At 43.6% G+C, this 26,454-nt stretch overlaps 2 protein-coding genes across 2 annotated transcripts in view; both read left to right on the top strand.

Annotated features, from left to right (window-relative positions):
- The window catches only part of LOC143807683 (amine sulfotransferase-like), a 269,962-nt gene that overhangs the window by 55,472 nt on the left and 188,036 nt on the right, over positions 1-26,454 (top strand). Inside the window, exon 2 of the mRNA XM_077289511.1 lies at positions 4,103-4,311. Coding sequence (XP_077145626.1) covers positions 4,103-4,311 — 209 coding nt within the window. The remainder of the gene's footprint in view (positions 1-4,102; positions 4,312-26,454) is intronic.
- Positions 16,200-17,256, top strand: LOC143807684 (uncharacterized). The gene is made up of 3 exons (XM_077289512.1): positions 16,200-16,217; positions 16,311-16,458; positions 16,538-17,256. Exon 3 carries the CDS (start codon positions 16,560-16,562, stop codon positions 17,184-17,186), a length of 627 nt encoding a protein of 208 aa, XP_077145627.1. The 5' UTR covers positions 16,200-16,217; positions 16,311-16,458; positions 16,538-16,559; the 3' UTR covers positions 17,187-17,256.

Genomic DNA, 26,454 nt, shown 5'->3' with positions numbered 1-26,454 from the left:
TCCATCTGTACAATCCATACGAGAAAAATTGAGAAGGCACTCACTGGTCTTCAGAAAATCAACTCTTTATTAATTCCATCTTCAGATAAAATTCTGACCCGTAGAAGCGCAAACACAGCGCGAAATGGCCGTCGTCTTCCCCTGCTCACACGAGCTTCGGCTCCCTTTCCCCCGGCCATGAATTTTATCTGAAGATGGAATTAATAAAGAGTTGATTTTCTGAAGACCGGTGAGTGCCTTCTCAATTTTTCTCGTATGGACCATCCCTAAACACTTTGCTGATCATAATCACAAGGTTTCACAGTTGAGGTTTCAGATAATAGAACAGGTCTCCACTCCCAGGTGAGGTGGGGATCGTGTTAGACTGCTTAAACAAAGAGAGGCATACTGGATACACACACTTGATATTTTGCACCCTCGTGGGTTAAATAGGGACTATGATCTCATGTCTTTTGTAAAATCAGCTTCTTTATAATCTCCCAAGGTGCCCTACTTAACAATCTTGATCATACATGTTTAGACTGGCTCATATAGAGATATTGTACTAATTTAATGTATAATTATTTATATGCAAGATATTAATCTATGTATTCTTATTTTCAGCTCTGAAAATAAGAAGCCGGTTATACTGAGAATACGTTTATGACACTGTCCACTTGCCCATCTGTACATTGTCTCTCTGTGTGCACTTGTTTGTATGGGTGATACACTACAATGTCTCCGGAGCCTTAAGAATCATCATCTGCCCCCTTAGAAATGTCTGCTGGAACGCAAACACTCTGACTGTGGAACGCACAACCCAGCCGCATCACTTCTGCTATGTTCTCTTTGCACAGTAGCGCCAATCACATGACCGGCCTATAGGTCCCACCCATCCTGCACTTAAGCACATCACGTCCTGCCAGCTTCTGCACACTAGCGGTGGATACCGCGTCGCATAAGCGCAAGCCGGCACCAGTGTCTTGGTAAATTATGCCACTAACGCTCACTTAGAATCAACCACTACTGTTCACCTTCACCTCCGGAACCTGCAATTTAAGGACCCATCACGTTTCCTTGCAGATACTTTAGTGTGAACATTCTTATCCGTACAGCATTACCTTGAGCAGTGTTTACTGGTAACTTTCCTACCTTCCTTGTGGCCACCTGTGCACCATCTTACAATATGATATTAAGGGCACTCACCATTCTTTTCACCTCTTGCAGCATCAGTGCCATTTTTCTTACACCACGTCCAAAGGATGCCTTCATATTTTCCCTATTGAATTGGTAGGTTTTCAGTTGAACGACTTATCTGGTTGTTACCTATTAACTTGGTCCATCTAGTCCTGGGTGTAGACTCCAACTTAATATACTATTCCTCTGGATATTTATTCACTAGTATTTTTTGAGCATAATACGTTTTCCCTGCTTTCTATGTATTTCTAATGCACTGTTTGGCCATATCGCTATATCTCCCTGTTGTTGTATATACTTTGTTTTTGCTGAACACTTTTTGCTTGTTGGTTGTCCAACAGGCTGTTTGTTTATAATTTTTTGCAAATACACTTTTTTCTTGCATGTAGTTACTGAAAAAGGCAAGATATAGAGGCCGAAACGTTTATTTTGATGACTACAATAAAAACCACAAAAACCTCATTTAAGTTGAGTGACTAAGTTTATCTTCCTATATATACGGCTTTGGACCCTACTAAGGCACCTGATCCGGATAGTGCATGCGGTTTTCTCTTATAATGCCGGACAGAAGAACATGGCTCTCCTCATTTCACGACACTATTGATGGCCGATCCTGCTCAAAGACATTGCAGATTTCGTCTCTGCCTGTCCCTTGTGCGCCCAAAACAAAACTCCCAAGCAGTTTCAATTGGTCAGTTGTCTCCCTTGCCCATGCCATAGGCTCTATAGCAGCACATTGCTATGGATTTAATCACCGAAATGCCAGTATCGGCCCTAAATACAGTCTTCTGGGTGGTCGTGGATCGCTTCTCCAAGATGGCTCACTTCACTCCGCTACCCAGCTTTTCATCTGTCAGTGCTAGCAAAAGAATTTATTCTACGTATTTTCCTCTTCCATGGTCTACTGCTCAGATAGAGGCATCCAGTTTACCTCTTGTTTCTGGTGGGCCACCTGTAAGCTACTGAATGTTACTTTGAATTTCCCATCATTATACTATCCTCAGTCCATTGGCCAGGTGGAGCAGGTCAATCACATCATGCCTAATTTCCTCCAGCACTTTAATGGTCACCACAGTGACTGGGCTGAACTCCTGCCTTGGGCCAAATTCTCATACAATAATAATGTGAGTCTTCTGCCAATTCTACGGACAATATCTAAAAATTTTGTTTCCTGTGTCTACCACCTCCAATAGTCCTTCTGGTGATTCCCTAATCAAGACTCTCTGATGAAAAAACATGTGGACAAGAGAGGTCTGCATTCACCTCTGTTTCATTCTGGAGATAAGGTCTGGCCATCGTCTAAGTATGTCTGTCTCAAGATACCCTCCTATAAATTGGGTCCTCGCTTCATCAGTCCCTTCGAGGTGTTGAAACAAATTAATGTGATGGCCTCTTTATGAATCCCCAATTCCTTCTATGTGTCTCTTCTTCTCAAGCCTTTCATCCTCAGTTCTTTCTTCAAAGATCCTTATACCACTCCTGCTCCAGTCAGCACTGAAGACATTTGCAAGGTAGAGAACTTTCTGGCCACCAAGAACATAAGAAGTGAGACCTTTTTTCTTGTGGATTGGAAGGGGTTCAGTCTTGATGAGAGGTCATGGGAGCCCAGGGAGAACATCTCTGCCCCTCTCCTTCTGGGGAGATTTATTGCAGGCTTGAAAAAAGTGGGCATAAAGTGGGGTACTGTAGTGCCAGCATCTCTGCCCTCTGCTAATCTCCACTGGCAGAGATGCTAGCGTACTCACCACTGCGGCCCCAGTCCTATTTTGTCTCTTCCTTCCTGGTCTGTAGAAGCCTAGGGTGCATGCACCGCGTGCAGGTCCATGGACATTTAGGCTTAGGGCATGCGTGAGCACTCTTCCCCTCTCTTAAAGGGATCATGCACTTCTTCCTAAAGTGTCCCCAGCCAATGGCTAGAGCACACTTACTAAGTAAGGCACTTCCTCCAGCATGGTGCAACGTTGTAAGTTTGTTCCTAAACACTTTTGCTAGTTACCTTGTACCAAAGTTGCTCTCAGTCATTACATGTCTGACACTGGTAACGCCCCATTTTATTTTATGTACGCTCTGGAGATAGATTCTGAGGGATATCTGGAATATAGAGTTTAACAGCTAATTTGCATATTAATAAAAATATGGATTACTCTGGAATAATTCATCAAATCTCAGACATCAAGGTATTATTTTATTAAATTTTCTTTTACCTATATGCCCATATAGACAGCTTAAGAGCATTAATCCTACTGTTAGATTCCTGTTAATTTTCTTAACTAGGATTGAAAAATTATCAAGCCTTCCAAAAATTATACCCTTTTTTAGGGAGAAGAAACATGATTACTGTTTTCAAATTGAAGAATCTATGGCTTGTTGACATCAAGACTTTAAATAAAATTAGCCCCATTTTGGGAGCTGTTTCTTATTTGTGCACCCTTAAAAGATAACATTTCCCAGCATCAATAACCTAGTCTAGCCCTATGAAAAAAAGGCAGCAAGGAGATGTGTAGCTGGCATGGATGAGCAGTGGTTGCTGCAGGAGCAGCATGGTAGAGTGTTAGGACAGGGAATGCAAGGAGAGGTGTGGCAGGTTTGAGGCTGCAACAGCAGTCTCAGCATCAGAAATTTTGGAATATATAACATGATGGACAAGGAGTAGATGCCAAAAGATTGCTGCTGGATCCATTCTAACGGATGATTACTGGACATGTGAGCATAACCTTAGACTGTATCCACATTACATAGATTTTTTTTTAAAAATCCATTTTGCATTTTTGTCTGATTTGATCCATAAAACATCTAGCATTGACCAGATAGTAACATGCAACTCATATTTTGTGTTACCAATTACTTAAGGAAGAACTTGGCACCATCTCATTTTTTATTTACTTCAATATGAAATGTATAAATAATTATTATACTATTGTTCTAGGCACAGTGTGGACACAGCAAATTCTATCTCTGATACTTAATGATGGGCATCGAAATGGAATGGAACATATTGACAACATGACCAGAGCACCATGGCTTGAATATAACATAACCAATGTGAACTTCAGTAACCATCCATCTCCTCGTCTTTTCACATCTCATCTGCCGTATTATCTAATGCCAAGTGATCTGAAGCGCAAAAGAGGAAAAGTAAATACTATAAGTGTTAATAATGAATTTATTTTTCTAATTTTAATTAATTCAAATAATGTCTTTGTGATACTGTGCAGAATAGAACTTTTGGCCCTATTATCACTTTGCTCTCATTTGCTAATATCAAAGTTACTGTAAGAAAGAAAGCCATGCACTGATTTACACTACTCGTGAAGAAGATGTCTTTGAAAACCTCCATGGGTTATAAGTTATATTGTAGGTTCTGTATAACATGAGGTCAAGAAAAGCATTGTCAAAATGTAAACTAGTGATCATAGAATTTTCTTAATGTTTTCAACTGTTATTTAGTTGTCTTTTATTAATTGAATATAGAATCACTGTCCATGGGTTATATCTTTGCCAATCAGCTCCATTGATCCAAAAAGGGCTGCGGTACAACACCACATACACAACTTGCAGGTGTTTTTGGAAAGAAAAAACCATGAAAAATAACTTTAATCTGATGTTTTATCTCCCCTTTTTCCAAGAGCCAAGACATTATTTTTCAGACAACTTAGTTGTATGAGGGCTTTTTTTCTGAACAAGTTGTAGTTTTGAATGACACCTTTAATTTTACTATACAATGTACTGGGAAATAGGGAAACAAACCCAATGATGATGACGGAAAAAATGCATTCTGTAGTTGCTTTTTGGGTTGTAAATTTTTAGGTGCAAAGATGTGCAAATTTGTAAAAACAAAAAAAAAATTAAATCTGGTTTGTGTCGCCATTATTTGAGAGCCATTACTTTTTAATATTTCTATCTAAGGAGATGTGTGAGGGCTTGTTTTTAAATGACAAGTTAGCATCTTTTATTAGTACAAATACTTGTAATGAGCGGACGTGCTCGTTACTCGATCGAGCATCAGGGTGCTCGGGCACGCTTGCTTCTTTTATCGAGTACTTCTGGTGCTCTTGCACATGCTCAAGTACCCACCCCACATATTTCACGGCTGTTTTTCAGCTACTAGACATATGGGGATTGCTTGTCAGTCACGGTAATGCTGTAGTCATGTTGGCTACTGGCATTACTCACTACACTGTACCCTGGAAACAGTGTGGAGAGAGGTGCTACGGAAGAGAAAGTTATAATAAGAGGCCTAGTCACAGTTTATATTACATCACAGGCATTGCTGCATAAACCTAAAACCAACAGTCCTTATCAGGGCTACATGCATTCTATTCAGAGGTGTAGCTAGGTTTTCAGCTAAGGCTACTTTCACACTAACGTCGTACACTGCACGTCGCTATGCGTCATTTTGTAGAAAAAACGCATCCTGCAAAAGTGCTTGCAGGATGCGTTTTTTCTCCATAGACTTACATTAGCGACGCAGTGCGACGCATTGCCACACGTTGCAACCGTCGTGCGATGGTTGCGTCGTGTTGCGTCGGACAGTCGGCGCAAAAAAAAGTTGCATGTATCGTTTTTTGGTGCGTCATGTCCAGCATTTCCAACCGTGCATGCACAGCCGGAACTCCGCCCCCTCCCCCCCGGAGCTCACAATGGGGCAGCGGATGCGTGGAAAAACTGCATCCGCTGCCCCCATTGTGCAGCGCTTTCACAGTTTGCGTCGGTACGTCGGGCCGACGCAGCGCGACGGCCCCGTACCGACACTAGTGTGAAAGTAGCCTTAGGGGGGGCGAAAAATGTGAGTGGGCCCCTAACCAGGTAATCCTGTCTACAGCTACATGGCGCCCCCTAATTGTGAGTATAGGGGAACATCAGCATATGACCACGCTGTGATTGAAAATAAATCTATATATAAAAACGAACACTGATATTAATTGACTTTTGGATATGGGATGGACCCCACTCCATCTTAAAACCACCATAACTACTGTAAATCTAGGCACTAAAATAAATACACAAAACATTATTTTGGTTGTCAAAATGGCCACAGCTTTTATTCAAATCACAGGATTAAATAATCACAGTAGGAGTCAGGTGGAGTGCTAGTACATTGGGATTCACAAGTACTGCGATATCCCCAGCTGTCTGACATACAGCACCAGGACAGACAGCCATAAAGGGGAGGCACGCACTGGTTTGCCATTCAAGCAGAGCCAGTAAACTTTCAGGGCACCAATGACCCTATTATCCTCACTCCTGTGCTTAACCTCTGTGCTCGCCCCTGATTGATGTTACCATTACAACGTCCTTGAGGCTGGCCACCAAAGCCGAGCCTGCTCACCACCATGAGGTTTTACATCCTCTATTAGTTAAAATGAGCCCACCTTAACTTGTCTGCAACTTCCACCTGACTCTGCAGCTTCCACCTGACTCCTAAACTGCCACCAGCAAGGCCATTTGACACCTTGAATGGACTCGACCCCCATCACCCATGCCTAATAAAGTCATCAACCAGTTTTGCATGCTATGGAAAGACTGTGCATATGAGTAACAAAATTCCAGTGCTCAACAGATTAATTTTAACAATGCAACACTACCAAATTATGATCGATAATACGGTAACTACAGCAAAATAACAGCCTCTAAACATCCTGAAATGAGGAATGAGGATCCTATAATGGGGAATGCAGAAACTAAACCATAATAAGGGGGTAGCCACAGTCTGACTACCTGTATAATGACATCTGTCATGCCTCAAAAACTATTACATGTATTGTAGCCAGCTCTAATAACTCACCAGTTCACAGATTTTAGTTTTAGAAACCACAATTACATAGAGTAGCTGGGCTGTGCAGTAATTATTTCTTAACCCCTTAGTGACAGAGCCAAATTTTTAAAATCTGACAAGTGTCACTTAATGTGTTAATAACTCTGGAACGCTTCAACATATCCCAGTGAATTTGAGATTGTTTTTTCGTGACACATTATACTTTATGATAATGATAAATTTAGGTCAATATGTTTTGTGTTTATTTATAAAAAATATCAAACATATTTTCAAACTTTGAATGATTATCCCTTTAATCCAGATAGTCATACCACAGAAAAGCATTAACAAATAACATTTCCCTCATGTCGGCTTTACATCAGCACCATTTGTAAAATGTTATTTTATTTTGTTAGCACTTTAGAAGGTTTAATAGTGTAGCAGTAATTTTTCATTTTTTACAATTTTATTTTTTTAGGGACCTATTCATGTTTGAAGTGCCTTTATGGGTCCCATATATTGGGAAACCCCCAAAAGTTATACCATTTTAAAAACAGCACCCCGTGACATATTGAAAGCTGCAGTCAGGTAGTTTATTAACCCTTCAGGTTATTTTCAGGAATTAATGCAAAATGGCATGACAGAAATGAAAATGTGTATTTTTACCACCTAAATGGCCCTAATGTCTGAACAGGTTACAACAGCTGTCAGACTCTGAGGCCGCTATTTGGTCATGAATTGCCATGGCAAACACTAGGACCACACAATCATGATCTCAGGGCACCAATTGGGATAAAGAGGAAGCCCACAAACTCTGTTAACCATTTATATGATGCAGTCACTATTGACAGCAGCATCTAAGGGGTTAAACAGATTTTGAAGGTGCAAACAATGATCATGGCTAATACAGCAACTTGTCAGCTATAGTGGACAGCCGATAGCTGCTGGATTGTCACCTGTATGGAGAGGCTATTCTCTTAAATCTCAGGTCAGTTAAAAGGTGTATTGGCGGTCATTAAGGGGTTAAACCCACTTACTATTACTACCCGAAAAGTGCTGAGTAATTAAAAGCCATACACAATATAATAGCGACATTATAACCGATCATTAAATAATTTCTGTAATATTTGGACATAGTAAATGAAATAAGCCTATAGCAGAAAAATCTACAAAGACATTATTAATAACCTTGCCACGCCATTGTTAATTGCTTTACAGGCACTTGATAACATATACCATTAACCCTCTCCAACTGGGACAAAGGCATTGGGAATAGGCACATTGCCTTTCGTGTTAATGCGCTTGATTACTTCACCCTTAGCCGGCAGCCTCTCATTGGTCCTTCTAACTTAAGGTCCTGTGCGTGCTGCAACTAATTAAGGCTTGCATGGCCACACGGCCATGCGCTAGTATTGTTCTAACTTATGTACTTTGCGCCAGTGTGGTCATGTATGATTGTGTTCAGGGACCTGGCTGAAATAAGCCCCTAGAATGCTGGCACCTCCGGCGAGGAGTTTGTGTGTGTGTATTAAGGCACCTGGCTGAGAAAAGCCACTAGAACGCTGGCACCTCCGGCTAGGAGTTTTGTGTGCATGCATGACCACTGACTGCTCTCGTTTGGGTAGTTAGCCTGTGCCACTGTGAAGTCTAACAGGGTGCAGTGCTTTGAGTTCACGGCTACTCTGTGAAGTAACAGAGTTAGCTCATACCGCCATATTGTTCCGCCGTTTGCTAGCAGCAGGTTCTCCTGCACGGTGGACCCCGGGCTGCGAACGCATCTATTATAATAAAATCTCTATATTCATTTGGTGCGTTCCGCTAGCCCTAACACATTGCTCTTCAGTTTAATGCCCCAGATTACTGCATTGTCCAGACGACAACCTTGAAAGAAACAGGAGTTAATCAATATAAAATGTCAAAATCCATGCCTCAGCATTCTCAAGTTACATGAAAATAGAGAGCGTCCTTGAAGCCATAGATTGTATTGAAATGCATGCCTACTTTTTTTTTCCAGCCATTGTTCCTAGCTCATAGGACCCAATTTAATCTGTAGGCATGCAAAATATGATTGCCATGACCACAGGGACTTTACCCTAACAGGGTCTTGGTAAGATATAAATGCTTCTGGAGACCAGGGGGCCATACCGTGATGGTCACTCCTCCACACCAGGGGGCCATACCAAAGATGGTTTCCCCTCTATACCAGGGGGTCATACTATGATGTACACCCCTCCAACCAGGGGCCATAACCGAGATGTTTACTCCTCCACACAAGGGGTCATACTATGATGAATACCCCCCTAAACCGAGGGTCCATACCTGAGATGGTTACCCCTACTGACCAAATTATAATTAGCTTCAAAGACCCACTAAAAAAGAAACAAATACGTGCTTTTTTTATTTATTTATTTTTTTTAATACACACCTTTATTAAATCAAACATTCAATAACCCAACAAAGCATAAATAACCTTAGCTCACTGGGAGGATTCCTTGAAGCTCATAAGATCTGGCGATTACCAATCATAGAGTGAACATAAAATTACTCCCAGCCATTACCCCACTGGCTTGGGAGCACCATAACCACAGGGTTCCAATGTTCACTTGAACTTCCTGAGGATTCAACAAACCCTTACTGAAAATCCCCTCTACCATTCACCAGATCAAGAACCAAAATTAAATTCCAAAAAGAGGAATCCATATCCCAATGGATCCCCCAGACCAATTTATAACCAACTTCAAGGACCCCCCGAATGCACAAGATGTGGGATAAGTGAAGATGAAAACACCATGTAAGTTTACAACCAAGGTATATTACAGGTTGATACTGGGAAATGTCCGATCATAAGGTCAGATAAATTCAATGATGGGCAATGCTGTGTTATATGCTGTAACCAGGGCCGGCTCCAGGTTTTCATGGGCCCTTGGGCGACAGAACCTCAGTGGGCCCCCTTGTGGAGCAAATCATGTGGCGACAGTAAAACAGCAGGGACCACAGAGACCCAAATATTTTATTTAGAAAAAAACTATGTAAACTTTATAAAAACACTAGTGCAAAATAGAGAAAGTGCAATATATCAGGGAAACTTTTGATAAATTTGCTTCTCTGTAAGTTGTAAACTTCTAAACAAATTTAAACAATTTATGCCTTTTGCTAGATCTTTAACAGTAGTTACTTTTCTTAGGTGCTCCTTTAAACCTTTCTTCCCCATCTATTCCCTACCTACAAAAACTCCCCACTCTGTGTGCACCTGCAGTGTGGACCACTGACCCCAATATTTAATCAATTGTGTCATTGCTAGGATTACTCCCACCCCCCAAAATCCCACAGAAAGTAGTAATGCCCCTACTGTGCAACGACATGTATGGGCCTTTGAAGGATATAAATATATAAATACAATTGTAAATGCATTAATTTAAAAAAACCCACAATACTAAGTGCTATTTACATGAACTCTGTATTTACTGTCAGTGTACATGTAACACAGTGATCACTGGTGACATTATACACAGGAGCTCTGTATATAGTGTCAGTGTACAGGTAATACAGGGATCACCAGTGACATTATACACAGGAGCTCTGTAAAAAGTGCCAGTGTACAGGTAATACAGTGATCACCACTGCCAGTGACATTATATACAGGAGCTCTGTATATAGTATACAGTGTATAGTGTCAGTGCACAGGTAATACACTGACTCACCAGTGACGTCTCTAGCTGAAGTCCTTCATCTTTGCTTTTCTCATTCATGCAGCACAGACCGCCATCGCTTCTTCCAGCCAGGACTCGCCTCTGCATAAAAAAAACACAGTTATCTAGAGCACATTCCCCACTTTTTCCCTTTCTTCTACACTACACATCTGAATACAGAGGTCCACCCACAATCAATATATAATTGGTTATTATGCAACCTCATAGATTGCAAGCTTACGAGTCCCCCATCATGTGCAGTCCCCCTTACCTCCCACTTCATGTGCAGTCCTCCTTACCCCCACTTCATCATGTTCAGCCCAACTCCCCCACTTCATCATGTGCAGCCCAACTCCCCCACTTCATCATGTGCAGCCCAACTCCTCCTTCATCATGTGCAGTCCTCCTTACCCCCACTTCATCATGTTCAGCCCAACTCCCCCACTTCATCATGTGCAGCCCAACTCCCCCACTTCATCATGTGCAGCCCAACTCCTCCTTCATCATGTGCAGTCCTCCTTAACCCCCAAATTCCATCATGTGCAGCCTCCTTTAACCCCCCAAATTCCGTCATGTGCAGCCTCCTTTAATCCCCCCAAATTCCACCATGTGCATCCTCCTTTAACCCCCAAAATTCCATCATGTGCAGCCTCCTTTAACCCCCCAAATTCCGTCATGTACAGCCTCCTTTAACCCCCCAAATTCCATCATGTGCAGCCTCCTTTAATCCCCCCAAATTCCACCATGTGCATCCTCCTTTAACCCCCAAAATTCCATCATGTGCAGCCTCCTTTAACCCCCCAAATTCCTTCATGTGCAGCCTCCTTTAACCCCCCAAATTCCAACATGTGCAGCCTCCTTTAACCCCCCAAATTCCGTCATGTGAAGCCTCCTTTAACCCCCCAAAATTCTGTCATGTGCAGCCTCCTTTAACCCCCCCAAGTTCCATCATGTGCTGCCTCCTTTAATCCCCCCAAACTCCATCATGTGCAGCCTCCTTTAACACCCCCAAATTCCATCATGTGCAGCCTCCTTTAACCCCCCAAATTCCATCATGTGCAGCCTCCTTTAATCCCCCCAAATTCCACCATGTGCATCCTCCTTTAACCCCCAAAATTCCATCATGTGCAGCCTCCTTTAACCCCCCAAATTCCGTCATGTGCAGCCTCCTTTAACCCCCCAAATTCCAACATGTGCAGCCTCCTTTAACCCCCCAAATTCCGTCATGTGAAGCCTCCTTTAACCCCCCAAAATTCCGTCATGTGCAGCCTCCTTTAACCCCCCCAAGTTCCATCATGTGCTGCCTCCTTTAATCCCCCCAAACTCCATCATGTGCAGCCTCCTTTAACACCCCCAAATTCCATCATGTGCAGCCTCCTTTAACCCCCCAAATTCCATCATGTGCAGCCTCCTTTAACCCCCCAAATTCCGTCATGTGCAGCCTCCTTTAACCCCCCCAAGTTCCATCGTGTGCAGCCTCCTTTAATCCCCCCAAACTCCATCATGTGCAGCCTCCTTTAACCCCCCAAATTCCATCATGTGCAGCCTTCTTTATCCCCCCAAATTCCATCATGTGCAGCCACCTTTAACCCCCCAAATTCCGTCATGTGCAGCCTCCTTTAACCCCCCAAATTCCATCATGTGCAGCCTCCTTTAACCCCCAAAACTCCATCATGTGCAGCCTCCTTTCACCCCTCCCCACTTCTTCATTTGCAGTTACCCACCATTTAATTTAAAAAAAAAAAAAAAAAAAGGTTTTTTTATACTTACATCACCACTCGCTCCCTTGCAGCGCCTCTCCGCTAGCGTCCTGGCCGGGACATGTCGGCACGTGCGCGATGACGTCATCGCGCACGCCCGACACCTGACCCGGAAGCATAGAGAGATATCATGGAGCCTGGAGGGAGCAGGAGCTGTGCAGCCGTCAAGCTGACAGCCGCGCACAAAGCTCCCGGACCCGGCGCGGACGTGTGCGCCGACTGTGACTGCTGCCGGCCGCTTCACAGTGCAGCGCACACGGCCGCGCACAATTTGATGCAGCTTTGCACACAATTTGCAGCTTTACAGCCACCACCAGGCGGCCGGCCCTGATCAGCTGCAGGGGGAGCGGCCCGGGGGGCATTTGCATCTTTGCAACCCGGCCCAGTCCGCCCCTGCTAGGGGGGCCCCCAGAAGTCAGGGGGCCCCGGCATCTGCCCGACCCTGCCGTCCGCTGACGCCGGCCCTGGCTGTAACAATAAAGGAGAAGCCGTATGCTCCTCTACAGCAGTTACAGACAGGCTCTCTAATCACCAGCTGCACATACATAGTAAGAAAATATAATATGTAGGTCTAGTATAAGCTGCCTGCAGCCATAAGTGTATGTGCAGAAAACTGCAAGGTCTGTGTCCCCAGTCAGTCACGCTACCTACATACAATAGACGAGAGACAGGGCTGAAAAAATGGGCCCATGATGTGTTCTCCACAGCAAGGTGCAGCATCACACTAGGAGTGCCCACTCACTGCCCGCCATGTGCTGAGTTATTATGCCCACTCACTACCTGCCATGTGCTGAGTTAATCAGCACACAGCAGCATGCAATGCACAGACATAAAGTGCAGCCTCTTACCATCATATATATATGGTATACATATACCATCCCATTACTGCTCCCCTTCACCAGTGATTAGTACCTGTAACTGCCCAGCTCCATGCTAGCAATAGCAGACACTGTATGTGTCAATGCTCTGACCTTTCATACATGTACCCAAAACTCATGAAGACTCTGTATAATACAGCAGAAATGTGATACTGTAGGGAGGTCACACAGGAGCTGACTCTGCAGTGTGTGAGGCAACTTGTAACAGACCCATGAAGGAACATGGCAGCTACATGAATCTCTGAGGTAATATTGCTCCCAAATAAGATGTAAGAGCTGATACTACACTAATACATGATGAATGTGGAGTAATATATCAGCCATGTCTGCAGGGAGGTACACATGAGGGAACATGGCGGCTACATGAATTTCTGAGGTAAAAATGATCCCATATATGATGTAGGACCTGATACTACACTAATACATGATGTGTGAGGTGAATGTACTCCTATCAGCTATAATGTGAGGTGATAGCCCCAGTATTATACTCCCTGAAACTGCAGACATGTTTCCTCCTGTCCATCCTGTGAGAGTAAGGCTACTTTCAGACATAGCGCATTTTTGAGCGCTATTTTGCGGGCGCTTTTCAAAAATGCGCAATGTCATTTTCGTCTGCCGGCAAAGTGAATGAGAAATTCACTTTGCCGTTCAGACACACCGCAAAAAAACGCGGCGCTTTTGTCTGCAAACACGCCGGCGTAAAAAGAATTGACATGTCAATTCTTTACGCAGCGGCGTGTCTGCGTGTCCCCATAGGGCCCCATCTTACCGTCCACACACAGCGCCTTTGTCCTGGGTGTCGGCGTCTTTGTACGGAGGGGTTGACACCCAGGACCGGACGTGACGTCGGACAGGAAGAGGGAAGCCCCCGCCCCCCAGTGAAGCAGCATGGAGTCATTCAACAGAATGACCATAAACGTAGGGCTGCTGATCGAGACGGTATGTGTGTGTGTGTGTGTGTGTGTGTTTATGTATGTATGTGTGTGTGTCTGTGTGTGTGTGTGTGTGTCCCCATGCGACGCTAGTGCCACCATTGTGCTAAGTCGCCGTATGGGACTACTACTCCCATCCGGTATTAGGATGGGAGAGTTGTCCCTGTGTCCGGCGACTTAGCACAGTTGTAAAGTTACACAAAACACCTACACACAATACACATACATGACACACAGTACAGTACATACAACACATAACATAGAGTATATACTCACCAACAGCACACTTGTAGGCGAAGCCCTCGATCCTCCAGGAAAAAATCCAAAAATAATAAACCAAATCCATACTCCCTGTCCGCAGAATCCATAAAACGAGTGTCTCACGCCGATCCCCTGCTCTCCGGCGATACACTGCCAGGAGCGAAGCTCCTAGCAGTGTATCGCGTACTGTTCCGGAGTTCAATGGCTCCGGCGTCTCGGTTAACAGCAGTACAGCTGCGTTGAACTTTCCCACGCAGCACTGCCGTTAAGCGAGAGTGCCGGGGTCAATGACCGCCGGTAAACTCGCTCGCGCATGCGCAGTGACACACCGACAGGAACTATGGCTCCTGTCAGTGTGTTGCTGCAGCCGTGGAGAGCAGACATATCTCTGGATGTGTCTGTTCTCCATGGAAAATCTTGATACGTGGCACTTAAATACGTGGCAATTAAATACGTGACACGTGGCACTTATACGTGATACGTGTCACTTAAATACGTGGCACTGAAATACGTGATACGTGGCACTTTGATACGTGGCACGTGTCACTTAAATACGTGGCACTGAAATACATGATACGTGGCACTTTGATACGTGGCACGTGTCACTTAAATACGTGGCACTGAAATACGTGATACGTGGCACTTTGATACGTGGCACGTGTCACTTAAATACGTGGCACTGAAATATGTGGCACGTGGCACTTTGATACGTGGCACATGGCACTGAAATACGTGGCACTGAAATACGTGATACGTGTCACTTAAATACGTGGCACTGAAATATGTGGCACGTGGCACTTTGATACGTGGCACGTGGAACTGAAATACGTGGCACGTGGCCCTGAAATATGTGGCACGTGGCACTTTGATACGTGGCACGTGGCACTTTGATACGTGGCACTTTGATACGTGGCACGTGGCACTGAAATACGTGGCACGTGGCACTTTGATACGTGGCACGTGGCACTTTGATACGTGGCACTTTGATACGTGGCACGTGGCACTGAAATACGTGGCACGTGGCACTTTGATACGTGGCACATGGCACTTTGATACGTGGCACTGAAATATGTGGCACGTGGCACTTTGATACGTGGCACGTGGCACTGAAATACGTGGCACGTGGCACTTTGATACGTGGCACGTGGCACTTTGATACATGGCACGTGGCACTGAAATACGTGGCACGTGGCACTTTGATACGTGGCACATGGCACTTTGATACGTGGCACTGAAATATGTGGCACGTGGCACTTTGATACGTGGCACTGAAATACGTGGCACGTGGCACCGAAATACGTGATACGTGGCACTTAAATACGTGGCACGTGGCACTTAAATACGCAACTTGCTGCGTTCTCTGCGCCCTGCGTTGAATCCCTATTTATTTCCAATTTAGTTTTAAACCTAGCAAAATATTTATTAAAAAAACGCTCTTCACCGGATTTTCTGTCCCCTGTGCGTGTGTGTCCCCTGTGCGTGTGTGTCCCGTATGCGTGTGAAGGTAATAACAAGCAGTTGGGGTTGTCATTCCTCAGCAGCCTGTGTTACTTTTTCTGCCTCTATCAAGTTTGTCAAATTTTGTGTGTATAACTAATAGTAGTTAATGTTTTACCTTTTTTAGGTTCAAAACTTCCCATGTCTTTGGGATAAGGGGTGCCGGGAGTTTTCCAACAAATATACAAAAACTGCTTCCTGGCACAAGGTCTGTGTCACCCTCTATCCCCTGTACGAGTCATACCCAAAGGAGCGGCAAAAAGAAATTGGTAAATATTTTCCATTTTGGAGGAGTATTTTTGAATTTCTTGTCTGTATGTAGTTGAATAGTATATTAATAGGTTCAATTTTTCACTTTTTAGTTTCAGCCTTGAGAACCCGCTGGAGGTCGGTGAGGGACAGATTTACACGGTCACGGTCAGAAGCACCAAGTGGCTCTGCGGCACCTGCTTCTCAAGGGCGTTTTGAACAGGAACTCCAATTTTTAAACGGCAGTCTACATTACCGACCGTAAGTATCAGTAACGTCTTTAATTTTGAATAGAAAATAAAATGTATTAAAACTATTGTTTTGATGTTTCTCTTTACAGAACCATAGGCAATGTCCAGCCGATGACCGAAATCCCGGCCACAGCAACAACTCCAGTGTATGAACATGCTTCACAGCCTGCTACCAGCTCTCTTCCAAATGAGCCAAGGCCTGACCCTTCTACCCAAAATGATGATCTGCCCCTCTCCGAGACTAGTTCATTGGCATCGCCGCCGCCACCACCAACACCACCTCCACCTCCAGCCTCAACACAGAGGAAGAGGAAAAGAGGCTCTTCAAAGGAGGATGAGGAGACGGCTGCCTTGGCAAGGGCAATTTCTCTAATTGATCGCCAACCTGAAGAGGATCAATTCTCAGCATATGGAACCACTCTAGCTTCCAGAATGCGTACTCTGTCCCCCGAGGTCCAGGACTCCTGCATGACGTATATTTCAATGGCGGTGACATGTTTTAAGAAGTATCCGCATATAAATCCAACCTTTGAAGAAATGGTTTGTTCACTAAACCACATCTGGCATCCACCGACGCCGACTCCTCTTGCACCTGCAGCAGCATTCAATAGACCTCTGCCATCTGCTCCAAGTGCTGCTGCAGGTGCACCAACATCCAGAGTAGTAGCCCAGTCTGAAGAACACCATCCAGACTGGAGCTACTACTCATATTCACAAAGCCTATATGAGGACCAGTAGGCATAATGTTGCTTTTCATGTTTAAAACGCCATGATGTCCAAGTCCACTCCTCAGTTACCGCCAAGAGGGCATGTTTCCAGCTCTGATTAGTGTTGCACAAGTGCCGAATGACTCACCGTCAGTGGTGACGAGGAAAGGGCCTTGCGCAATACTAATGAAAGCTGGAAGCATGCCCTCCTGGCGGCAATTAATGAGTGGACTTGGACATCCACAGGTTTATAATCCCATTTTGGGGATGTTATCCAGACTGGAGCTACTACTCATATTCACAAAGCCTATATGAGGACCAGTAGGCATAATGTTGCTTTTCATGTTTAAAACGCCATGATGTCCAAGTCCACTCCTCAGTTACCGCCAAGAGGGCATGTTTCCAGCTCTGATTAGTGTTGCGCAAGTGCCGAATGACTCACCGTCAGTGGTGACGAGGAAAGGGCCTTGCGCAATACTAATGAAAGCTGGAAGCATGCCCTCCTGGCGGCAATTAATGAGTGGACTTGGACATCCACAGGTTTATAATCCCATTTTGGGGATGTTATCCAGACTGGAGCTACTACTCATATTCACAAAGCCTATATGAGGACCAGTAGGCATAATGTTGCTTTTCATGTTTAAAACGCCATGATGTCCAAGTCCACTCCTCAGTTACCGCCAAGAGGGCATGTTTCCAGCTCTGATTAGTGTTGCGCAAGTGCCGAATGACTCACAGTCAGTGGTGACGAGGAAAGGGCCTTGCGCAATACTAATGAAAGCTGGAAGCATGCCCTCCTGGCGGCAATTAATGAGTGGACATGGACATCCACAGGTTTATAATCCCATTTTGGGGATGTTATCCAGACTGGAGCTACTACTCATATTCACAAAGCCTATATGAGGACCAGTAGGCATAATGTTGCTTTTCATGTTTAAAACGCCATGATGTCCAAGTCCACTCCTCAGTTACCGCCAAGAGGGCATGTTTCCAGCTCTGATTAGTGTTGCGCAAGTGCCGAATGACTCACCGTCAGTGGTGACGAGGAAAGGGCCTTGCGCAATACTAATGAAAGCTGGAAGCATGCCCTCCTGGCGGCAATTAATGAGTGGACTTGGACATCCACAGGTTTATAATCCCATTTTGGGGATGTTTACAGTGTTTACGTGTGAAATTTTGTTAATAACAAAAAAAAACAACAAATCATTCTATTCTCAATTTTATTAGAAAAGTTTTTCAATTTTGACAGTTACTACAAATAAATATTTGAACTATTAACTATGATGTAGTCTGCTTCTTTGATTTGTCGACCATGGCAAAAAATACACATTACATAACACCCACTTGCCATGAATAGAGGACACCCCCTAGAAATCAGATATACTACGAGGGGAACTGCTGAATAGAAGGCACTCTATATCTATGGTAGAAGAACTCACAGGAGTGTCAGGAATAACGTACAGCAAACAATGTGGAGTACCGGAAAACTCCAGTGTTAACTCCAGTGTGTATTGTATTCTGAGTCATAAAGACAGGAAATGACCTCAATGACTCTTTTTTTTTTTCCTCTTTTTTTTTTTTTCAAACAAACTTTAATTTCAGTACACAATGCTGAAAAAAACGCAGCTGCAAAAAACGCAGCAAAAAACGCAGCAAAAAACGCAGTGTGTGAAAGCAGCTGCGTTTTTTGCCTGCGTAAAAAAACGCAGGTAAAGCAGCAGCAAAATACGCGCGCGTAAAAATACGCAGCAAATATGCTGTGTGTGAAAGTAGCCTAAGAGAGAGACAGAGTTGCCTCCCCTATATAAGCCCCACTCTCCTCACAGTAATACACCAGGCACAAACATCTAAACTCCTTCCTCTTAAAGCAACATCACTCTTGTTTAAAATCTACACCGCAATACAAGCAAAAGCTGCAGGAGTTCATGGTCCACCCATCCCCAAGTCATGTCCACCTCCATCTAGTCTCCGGTGGTTTCCATATGGAGACCATATCATGGTAGATACCAGTCCTGCAGACCATATGAGAGATCACAGTACAGTTAGTTACCGCTCACGTTCTTTCTGATGGAATCTTTCACTTTTCACGTCTTTTCCATCTTACCCCCCAGACCGACATGACAACTTCTCCAGCCAGGACTCATTTGCAGAGAATACAACAAAGACACATCTGACTTCTCACATTTCCAGCCCCATCTACATCTATTCCCAACCTGCAGAAACTCCTCATTCTGCTTATACCCCAATACTGAGCCGCTGCTGCCATATGTGTCCCTATTACTGCTCCTGATACCCAAATACTGAGCCACTGCTGCTGTATGTGTCCCTATTAGTGTCCCTATTACTGCACCTGATATCCCAATACTGAGCCACTGCTGCCGTATGTGTCCCTATTACTGCACCTGATACCTCAATACTGAACCGCTGCTGCCGTATGTGACCCTATTACTGCACCTGATACCCCAATACTGAGCTGCTGCTGCCGTATGTGACCCTATTACTGCCCCTGATACCCCAATACTGAGCCGCTACTGCCTTATGTAACCCTATTTGATATATAAGTTACACACGGCACTCGAGGGTCCTGGGTGGTGCTCAAGTGAGGTTTCCAACCCGTCAATAAATAAATAATAACTTGGCACTCAGAAGTTCTTTTTGCATGATGAAAATAACTTTTTCGTTTATTAGTGCAACCAGTTCAATGATAAATGATTTTAAACGTTTTCGGTCACAAGACCTTCATCAGAAACATCTCATATGAAACTGGAAGCAAGGCAGCGTAATGTATAGGCCCAAGTGGCCTGCGCACAGACGTAACCGGGCAATTAGACCTGGAGGATCCTGGGAGGTATACTAGAGAGGGCGCACTAAATATGAGATGTTTCTGATGAAGGTCTTGTGACCGAAAACGTTTAAAATCATTTATCATTGAACTGGTTGCACTAATAAACGAAAAAGTTATTTTCATCATGCAAAAAGAACTTCTGAGTGCCAAGTTATTATTTATTTATGTAACCCTATTAATGCCCCTGATACCCCAATAATGAGCCTCTGCTGCCATGTGTCCCTATTACTGCCCCTGATACCCCAATACTGAGGCGCTGCTGCCGTATGTGTCCCTATTACTGCACCTGATACACCCAATACTGAGCTGCTGCTACTGTATGTGTCCCTATTACTGCCCCTGATACCCCAATACTGAGCCGCTGCTGCCATATATGTCCCTATTACTGCACCTGATACCCCAATACTGAGCCACTGCTGCCATATGTGTCCCTATTACTGCACCTGATACCCCAATACTGAGGCGCTGCTGCCGTATGTGTCCCTATTACTGCCTGATACCCCAATACTGAGGCGCTGCTGCCGTATGTGTCCCTATTACGGCCCCTGATACCTCAACACTGAGCCGCTGCTGCCGTATGTGACCCTATTACTGCCTGATACCCCAATACTGAGGCGCTGCTGCCGTATGTGTCCCTATTACGGCCCCTGATACCTCAACACTGAGCCGCTGCTGCCGTATGTGACCCTATTACTGCCCCTGATACCCCAATACTGAGCCGCTGCTGCCGTATGTGACCCTATTACTGCCCCTGATACCCCAATACTAAGCCGCTGCTGCCGTATGTGTCCCTATTACTGCCCCTGATACCCCAATACTGAGCCGCTGCTGCCATATGTGTCCCTATTACTGCCCCTGATACCCCAATACTGAGGCGCTGCTGCCGTATGTGTCCCTATTACTGCCTGATACCCCAATACTGAAGCGCTGCTGCTGTATGTGTCCCTATTACTGCTCCTACTGTGCGGTACAATAACCATGCTCATCTTACCATCACATCTTACCACCACATAATACTGCCACCACTGTGCCCCTTAAATAGTAATAATGCCACATTTGTGCTCTCTAGTAAAATTCCCCTGAATAAATATTACTGCCCTGTGCTATTGCTCTCCACATTTTAACCCTAAAAAGTAATAATACCACATATGCAACTTTGATGGTCACAATACTCTGAGTGCCCCTATAACAATAATGCTTCTTAAGTGCCCACTTAACATTTAATACTGTCACCTGAGTCCCCCTATATACAGTAACAATGGTCCCAGTATCACAGATTCGAGCAGGCAGTAATGTGATGACTCTTTCGGCTTCTCCCAATTCTCTTCTATTGAGAGAAACCAAAACTTTCTAGTGCACATAGCAAACATGGTCACATGACCACCTGATAACGGCGGTGTTATTGGGGGGTTCATGCAGCAGGCGCTCCCTGTCATGAATTGGCAGTCTGCAGTCACATAAAGTGACCTCAGACATTTATTCCCAACTTTTATTAACTTTCTTAATATATACTTACCTTGTACTGTCTTCACATCCTGTTCCGTCCAGATGTGTCCGGATCCCAGAATTCCAAGCTGCGGAAGTTCACCGACTGCCATATTGGGACACCCAAGTGATGGGTTTCTAAATATGGAAACTGCTGGTGGTAACAGCCTGTTGCGCGGTACCACCAGCGAAACACCGTCACACCACACACACACACTATATATGCCATATGCACCATGCAGACACACACACACACAAACACATACTGTATGTGCTGTATGCACCACACACACACTGTATACGCCGTACGCACCACACACACACACACACACTGTATACGTCGTAAGCAGCCTCTTGCATGGTACCACCAGCGGAACACGAACACGCCATCGGCGGGATCAGCCCAATGATTCACTGACCGCCGCCATCATTGTACAGGAGGAGCACATGCACAGTTTTATTGTGACCGCCGCTATCTTTCTGCAAAAAGATGGCGGCAGTCTGATTTACTGCGCCTGTGTGAATTCCACGCAGGTGCAGTGAATCATTCGACTGATCCCGGCGGCAAATGCGCAACGTGTCTACAGGCAGAGGAAGGCTCGCACATTAAAGGGGTTTTCCCATGAACAAAAGTTCATTTTAAAAATTGTCTGTGACTGACCATGTACGGAGCATACCACATCTCCTTGGCAGGGGAGGAAGCAAAAGACAATACTGACATTACAGCATTGGATCACAGAGCATTCATTTTGTCAGGTAAAATATTTCACTGACTGTTTTAAACAATATTTTACCTCACAAAATGTATCCTCTGTGATCTCCTGCTGTAATAGCAAATAGATAATGGCTGCACTCAAGTTTATTGTGCTAAAGCAAGGAAATGTGCAATACATGAAATGTGAACAGCATAATGGCTTGTGAAATCTATGAAAAAACACATGAGATTTTTAGCACAAAATTTGGCCAAATATTGTGAGCCCATTCACCAAACGTCAAGGTAATCTCAGATCGAATGGGTAACTAACCTGTCTGCCTAGTGTGAACACTTACCTATGGCTAATAACATGGTAAAGCCTGTATTTATAGAGGAGGTTAGAACCAACTGTGTTTGGATGTAGTTAAAATCACAGCATGGTGAAGGGCGGGGCGTTCAAGTCAGAAAAAGCAATACATAGTAAATATAGAAAAACTGACTGAACAGCCATCTAGTCTGAACTGGTGCATAACCAAAAAGTCTTACATAGCAAATAGATAATGGCTGCACTCAAGTTTATTGTGCTAAAGCAAGGAAATGTGCAATACATGAAATGTGAACAGCATAATGGCTTGTGAAATCTATGAAAAAACACATGAGATTTTTAGCACAAAATTTGGCCAAATATTGTGAGCCCATTCACCAAACGTCAAGGTAATCTCAGATCGAATGGGTAACTAACCTGTCTGCCTAGTGTGAACACTTACCTATGGCTAATAACATGGTAAAGCCTGTATTTATAGAGGAGGTTAGAACCAACTGTGTTTGGATGTAGTTAAAATCACAGCATGGTGAAGGGCAGGGCGTTCAAGTCAGAAAAAGCAATACATAGTAAATATAGAAAAACTGACTGAACAGCCATCTAGTCTGAACTGGTGCATAACCAAAAAGTCTTACATAGCAAATAGATAATGGCTGCACTCAAGTTTATTGTGCTAAAGCAAGGAAATGTGCAATACATGAAATGTGAACAGCATAATGGCTTGTGAAATCTATGAAAAAACACATGAGATTTTTAGCACAAAATTTGGCCAAATATTGTGAGCCCATTCACCAAACGTCAAGGTAATCTCAGATCGAATGGGTAACTAACCTGTCTGCCTAGTGTGAACACTTACCTATGGCTAATAACATGGTAAAGCCTGTATTTATAGAGGAGGTTAGAACCAACTGTGTTTGGATGTAGTTAAAATCACAGCATGGTGAAGGGCGGGGCGTTCAAGTCAGAAAAAGCAATACATAGTAAATATAGAAAAACTGACTGAACAGCCATCTAGTCTGAACTGGTGCATAACCAAAAAGTCTTACATAGCAAATAGATAATGGCTGCACTCAAGTTTATTGTGCTAAAGCAAGGAAATGTGCAATACATGAAATGTGAACAGCATAATGGCTTGTGAAATCTATGAAAAAACACATGAGATTTTTAGCACAAAATTTGGCCAAATATTGTGAGCCCATTCACCAAACGTCAAGGTAATCTCAGATCGAATGGGTAACTAACCTGTCTGCCTAGTGTGAACACTTACCTATGGCTAATAACATGGTAAAGCCTGTATTTATAGAGGAGGTTAGAACCAACTGTGTTTGGATGTAGTTAAAATCACAGCATGGTGAAGGGCGGGGCGTTCAAGTCAGAAAAAGCAATACATAGTAAATATAGAAAAACTGACTGAACAGCCATCTAGTCTGAACTGGTGCATAACCAAAAAGTCTTACATAGCAAATAGATAATGGCTGCACTCAAGTTTATTGTGCTAAAGCAAGGAAATGTGCAATACATGAAATGTGAACAGCATAATGGCTTGTGAAATCTATGAAAAAACACATGAGATTTTTAGCACAAAATTTGGCCAAATATTGTGAGCCCATTCACCAAACGTCAAGGTAATCTCAGATCGAATGGGTAACTAACCTGTCTGCCTAGTGTGAACACTTACCTATGGCTAATAACATGGTAAAGCCTGTATTTATAGAGGAGGTTAGAACCAACTGTGTTTGGATGTAGTTAAAAATCACAGCATGGTGAAGGGCGGGGCGTTCAAGTCAGAAAAAGCAATACATAGTAAATATAGAAAAACTGACTGAACAGCCATCTAGTCTGAACTGGTGCATAACCAAAAAGTCTTACATAGCAAATAGATAATGGCTGCACTCAAGTTTATTGTGCTAAAGCAAGGAAATGTGCAATACATGAAATGTGAACAGCATAATGGCTTGTGAAATCTATGAAAAAACACATGAGATTTTTAGCACAAAATTTGGCCAAATATTGTGAGCCCATTCACCAAACGTCAAGGTAATCTCAGATCGAATGGGTAACTAACCTGTCTGCCTAGTGTGAACACTTACCTATGGCTAATAACATGGTAAAGCCTGTATTTATAGAGGAGGTTAGAACCAACTGTGTTTCGATCTGAGATTACCTTGACGTTTGGTGAATGGGCTCACAATATTTGGCCAAATTTTGTGCTAAAAATCTCATGTGTTTTTTCATAGATTTCACAAGCCATTATGCTGTTCACATTTCATGTATTGCACATTTCCTTGCTTTAGCACAATAAACTTGAGTGCAGCCATTATCTATTTGCTATGTAAGACTTTTTGGTTATGCACCAGTTCAGACTAGATGGCTGTTCAGTCAGTTTTTCTATATTTACTATGTATTGCTTTTTCTGACTTGAACGCCCCGCCCTTCACCATGCTGTGATTTTAACTACATCCAAACACAGTTGGTTCTAACCTCCTCTATAAATACAGGCTTTACCATGTTATTAGCCATAGGTAAGTGTTCACACTAGGCAGACAGGTTAGTTACCCATTCGATCTGAGATTACCTTGACGTTTGGTGAATGGGCTCACAATATTTGGCCAAATTTTGTGCTAAAAATCTCATGTGTTTTTTCATAGATTTCACAAGCCATTATGCTGTTCACATTTCATGTATTGCACATTTCCTTGCTTTAGCACAATAAACTTGAGTGCAGCCATTATCTATTTGCTATGTAAGACTTTTTGGTTATGCACCAGTTCAGACTAGATGGCTGTTCAGTCAGTTTTTCTATATTTACTATGTATTGCTTTTTCTGACTTGAACGCCCCGCCCTTCACCATGCTGTGATTTTAACTACATCCAAACACAGTTGGTTCTAACCTCCTCTATAAATACAGGCTTTACCATGTTATTAGCCATAGGTAAGTGTTCACACTAGGCAGACAGGTTAGTTACCCATTCGATCTGAGATTACCTTGACGTTTGGTGAATGGGCTCACAATATTTGGCCAAATTTTGTGCTAAAAATCTCATGTGTTTTTTCATAGATTTCACAAGCCATTATGCTGTTCACATTTCATGTATTGCACATTTCCTTGCTTTAGCACAATAAACTTGAGTGCAGCCATTATCTATTTGCTATGTAAGACTTTTTGGTTATGCACCAGTTCAGACTAGATGGCTGTTCAGTCAGTTTTTCTATATTTACTCCTGCAGTAATGTCAGTATTGCCTTTTGCTTCCTCCCCTGCCCAGGAGCTGTGATATGTTCTGTACATGGTCAGACACAGACAATTAACTTTCGTTTGTGGGAAAACCCCTTTAAAAAGCAAATATCAATGCCAACATGGCTCCTCTTAAAAAGTATGCCAATGACAATGAAAGGAAAGCCGCAAAGGCACAATGTCAAAGACAGCAACGGGCAAATGAGACTCTTGAAGAGCAACAGCATCGCTGGGACAAAAACAATGCATATAAGAGTAGGCGTCAAGCACATGAATCCCCTGATGCAAAAGTCATTAGATTATCACAGGATGCCATTAGGCAAAAACAGCGCCGCAAACAGAAATCTGCAGTCTTAACAGGTGGGTGCGAACATGGGGGGAGAGATTCTCAACACTGCAATGCCTGCCCCCATCGTGACATTTCCGTCCTCCATCGGGCCTCCATCTAGTATAATAATAAATTACTTATCATTAAAGCTCCACTCTGGAGGGTTTTTTTTAATCACCGCTGAACTGGTGCTTTAAGCGCAAGTCCCCTTCCCCGGTCATAAACTCATCCTCCAGCGTATTCATCATTTTTTGGCACCACTCCACTCCCGTGGCTCCATCTTGTGAGTGCAGCTTCTGACTGGCCAGAAATTAGATGCTATGTCACAAGCGCTCAATATGAGATACAGAAAGAGGCAAGAATGAGGTGATAATGAGGCCAGAAAGAGGC

This window comes from Ranitomeya variabilis, chromosome 2 (assembly GCF_051348905.1).
Source record: "Ranitomeya variabilis isolate aRanVar5 chromosome 2, aRanVar5.hap1, whole genome shotgun sequence".
Classification (NCBI taxonomy): domain Eukaryota; kingdom Metazoa; phylum Chordata; class Amphibia; order Anura; family Dendrobatidae; genus Ranitomeya; species Ranitomeya variabilis.
The sequence above is the reverse complement of the archived record's forward strand: the minus strand, read 5'-3'. Positions and strand labels throughout refer to the sequence as shown.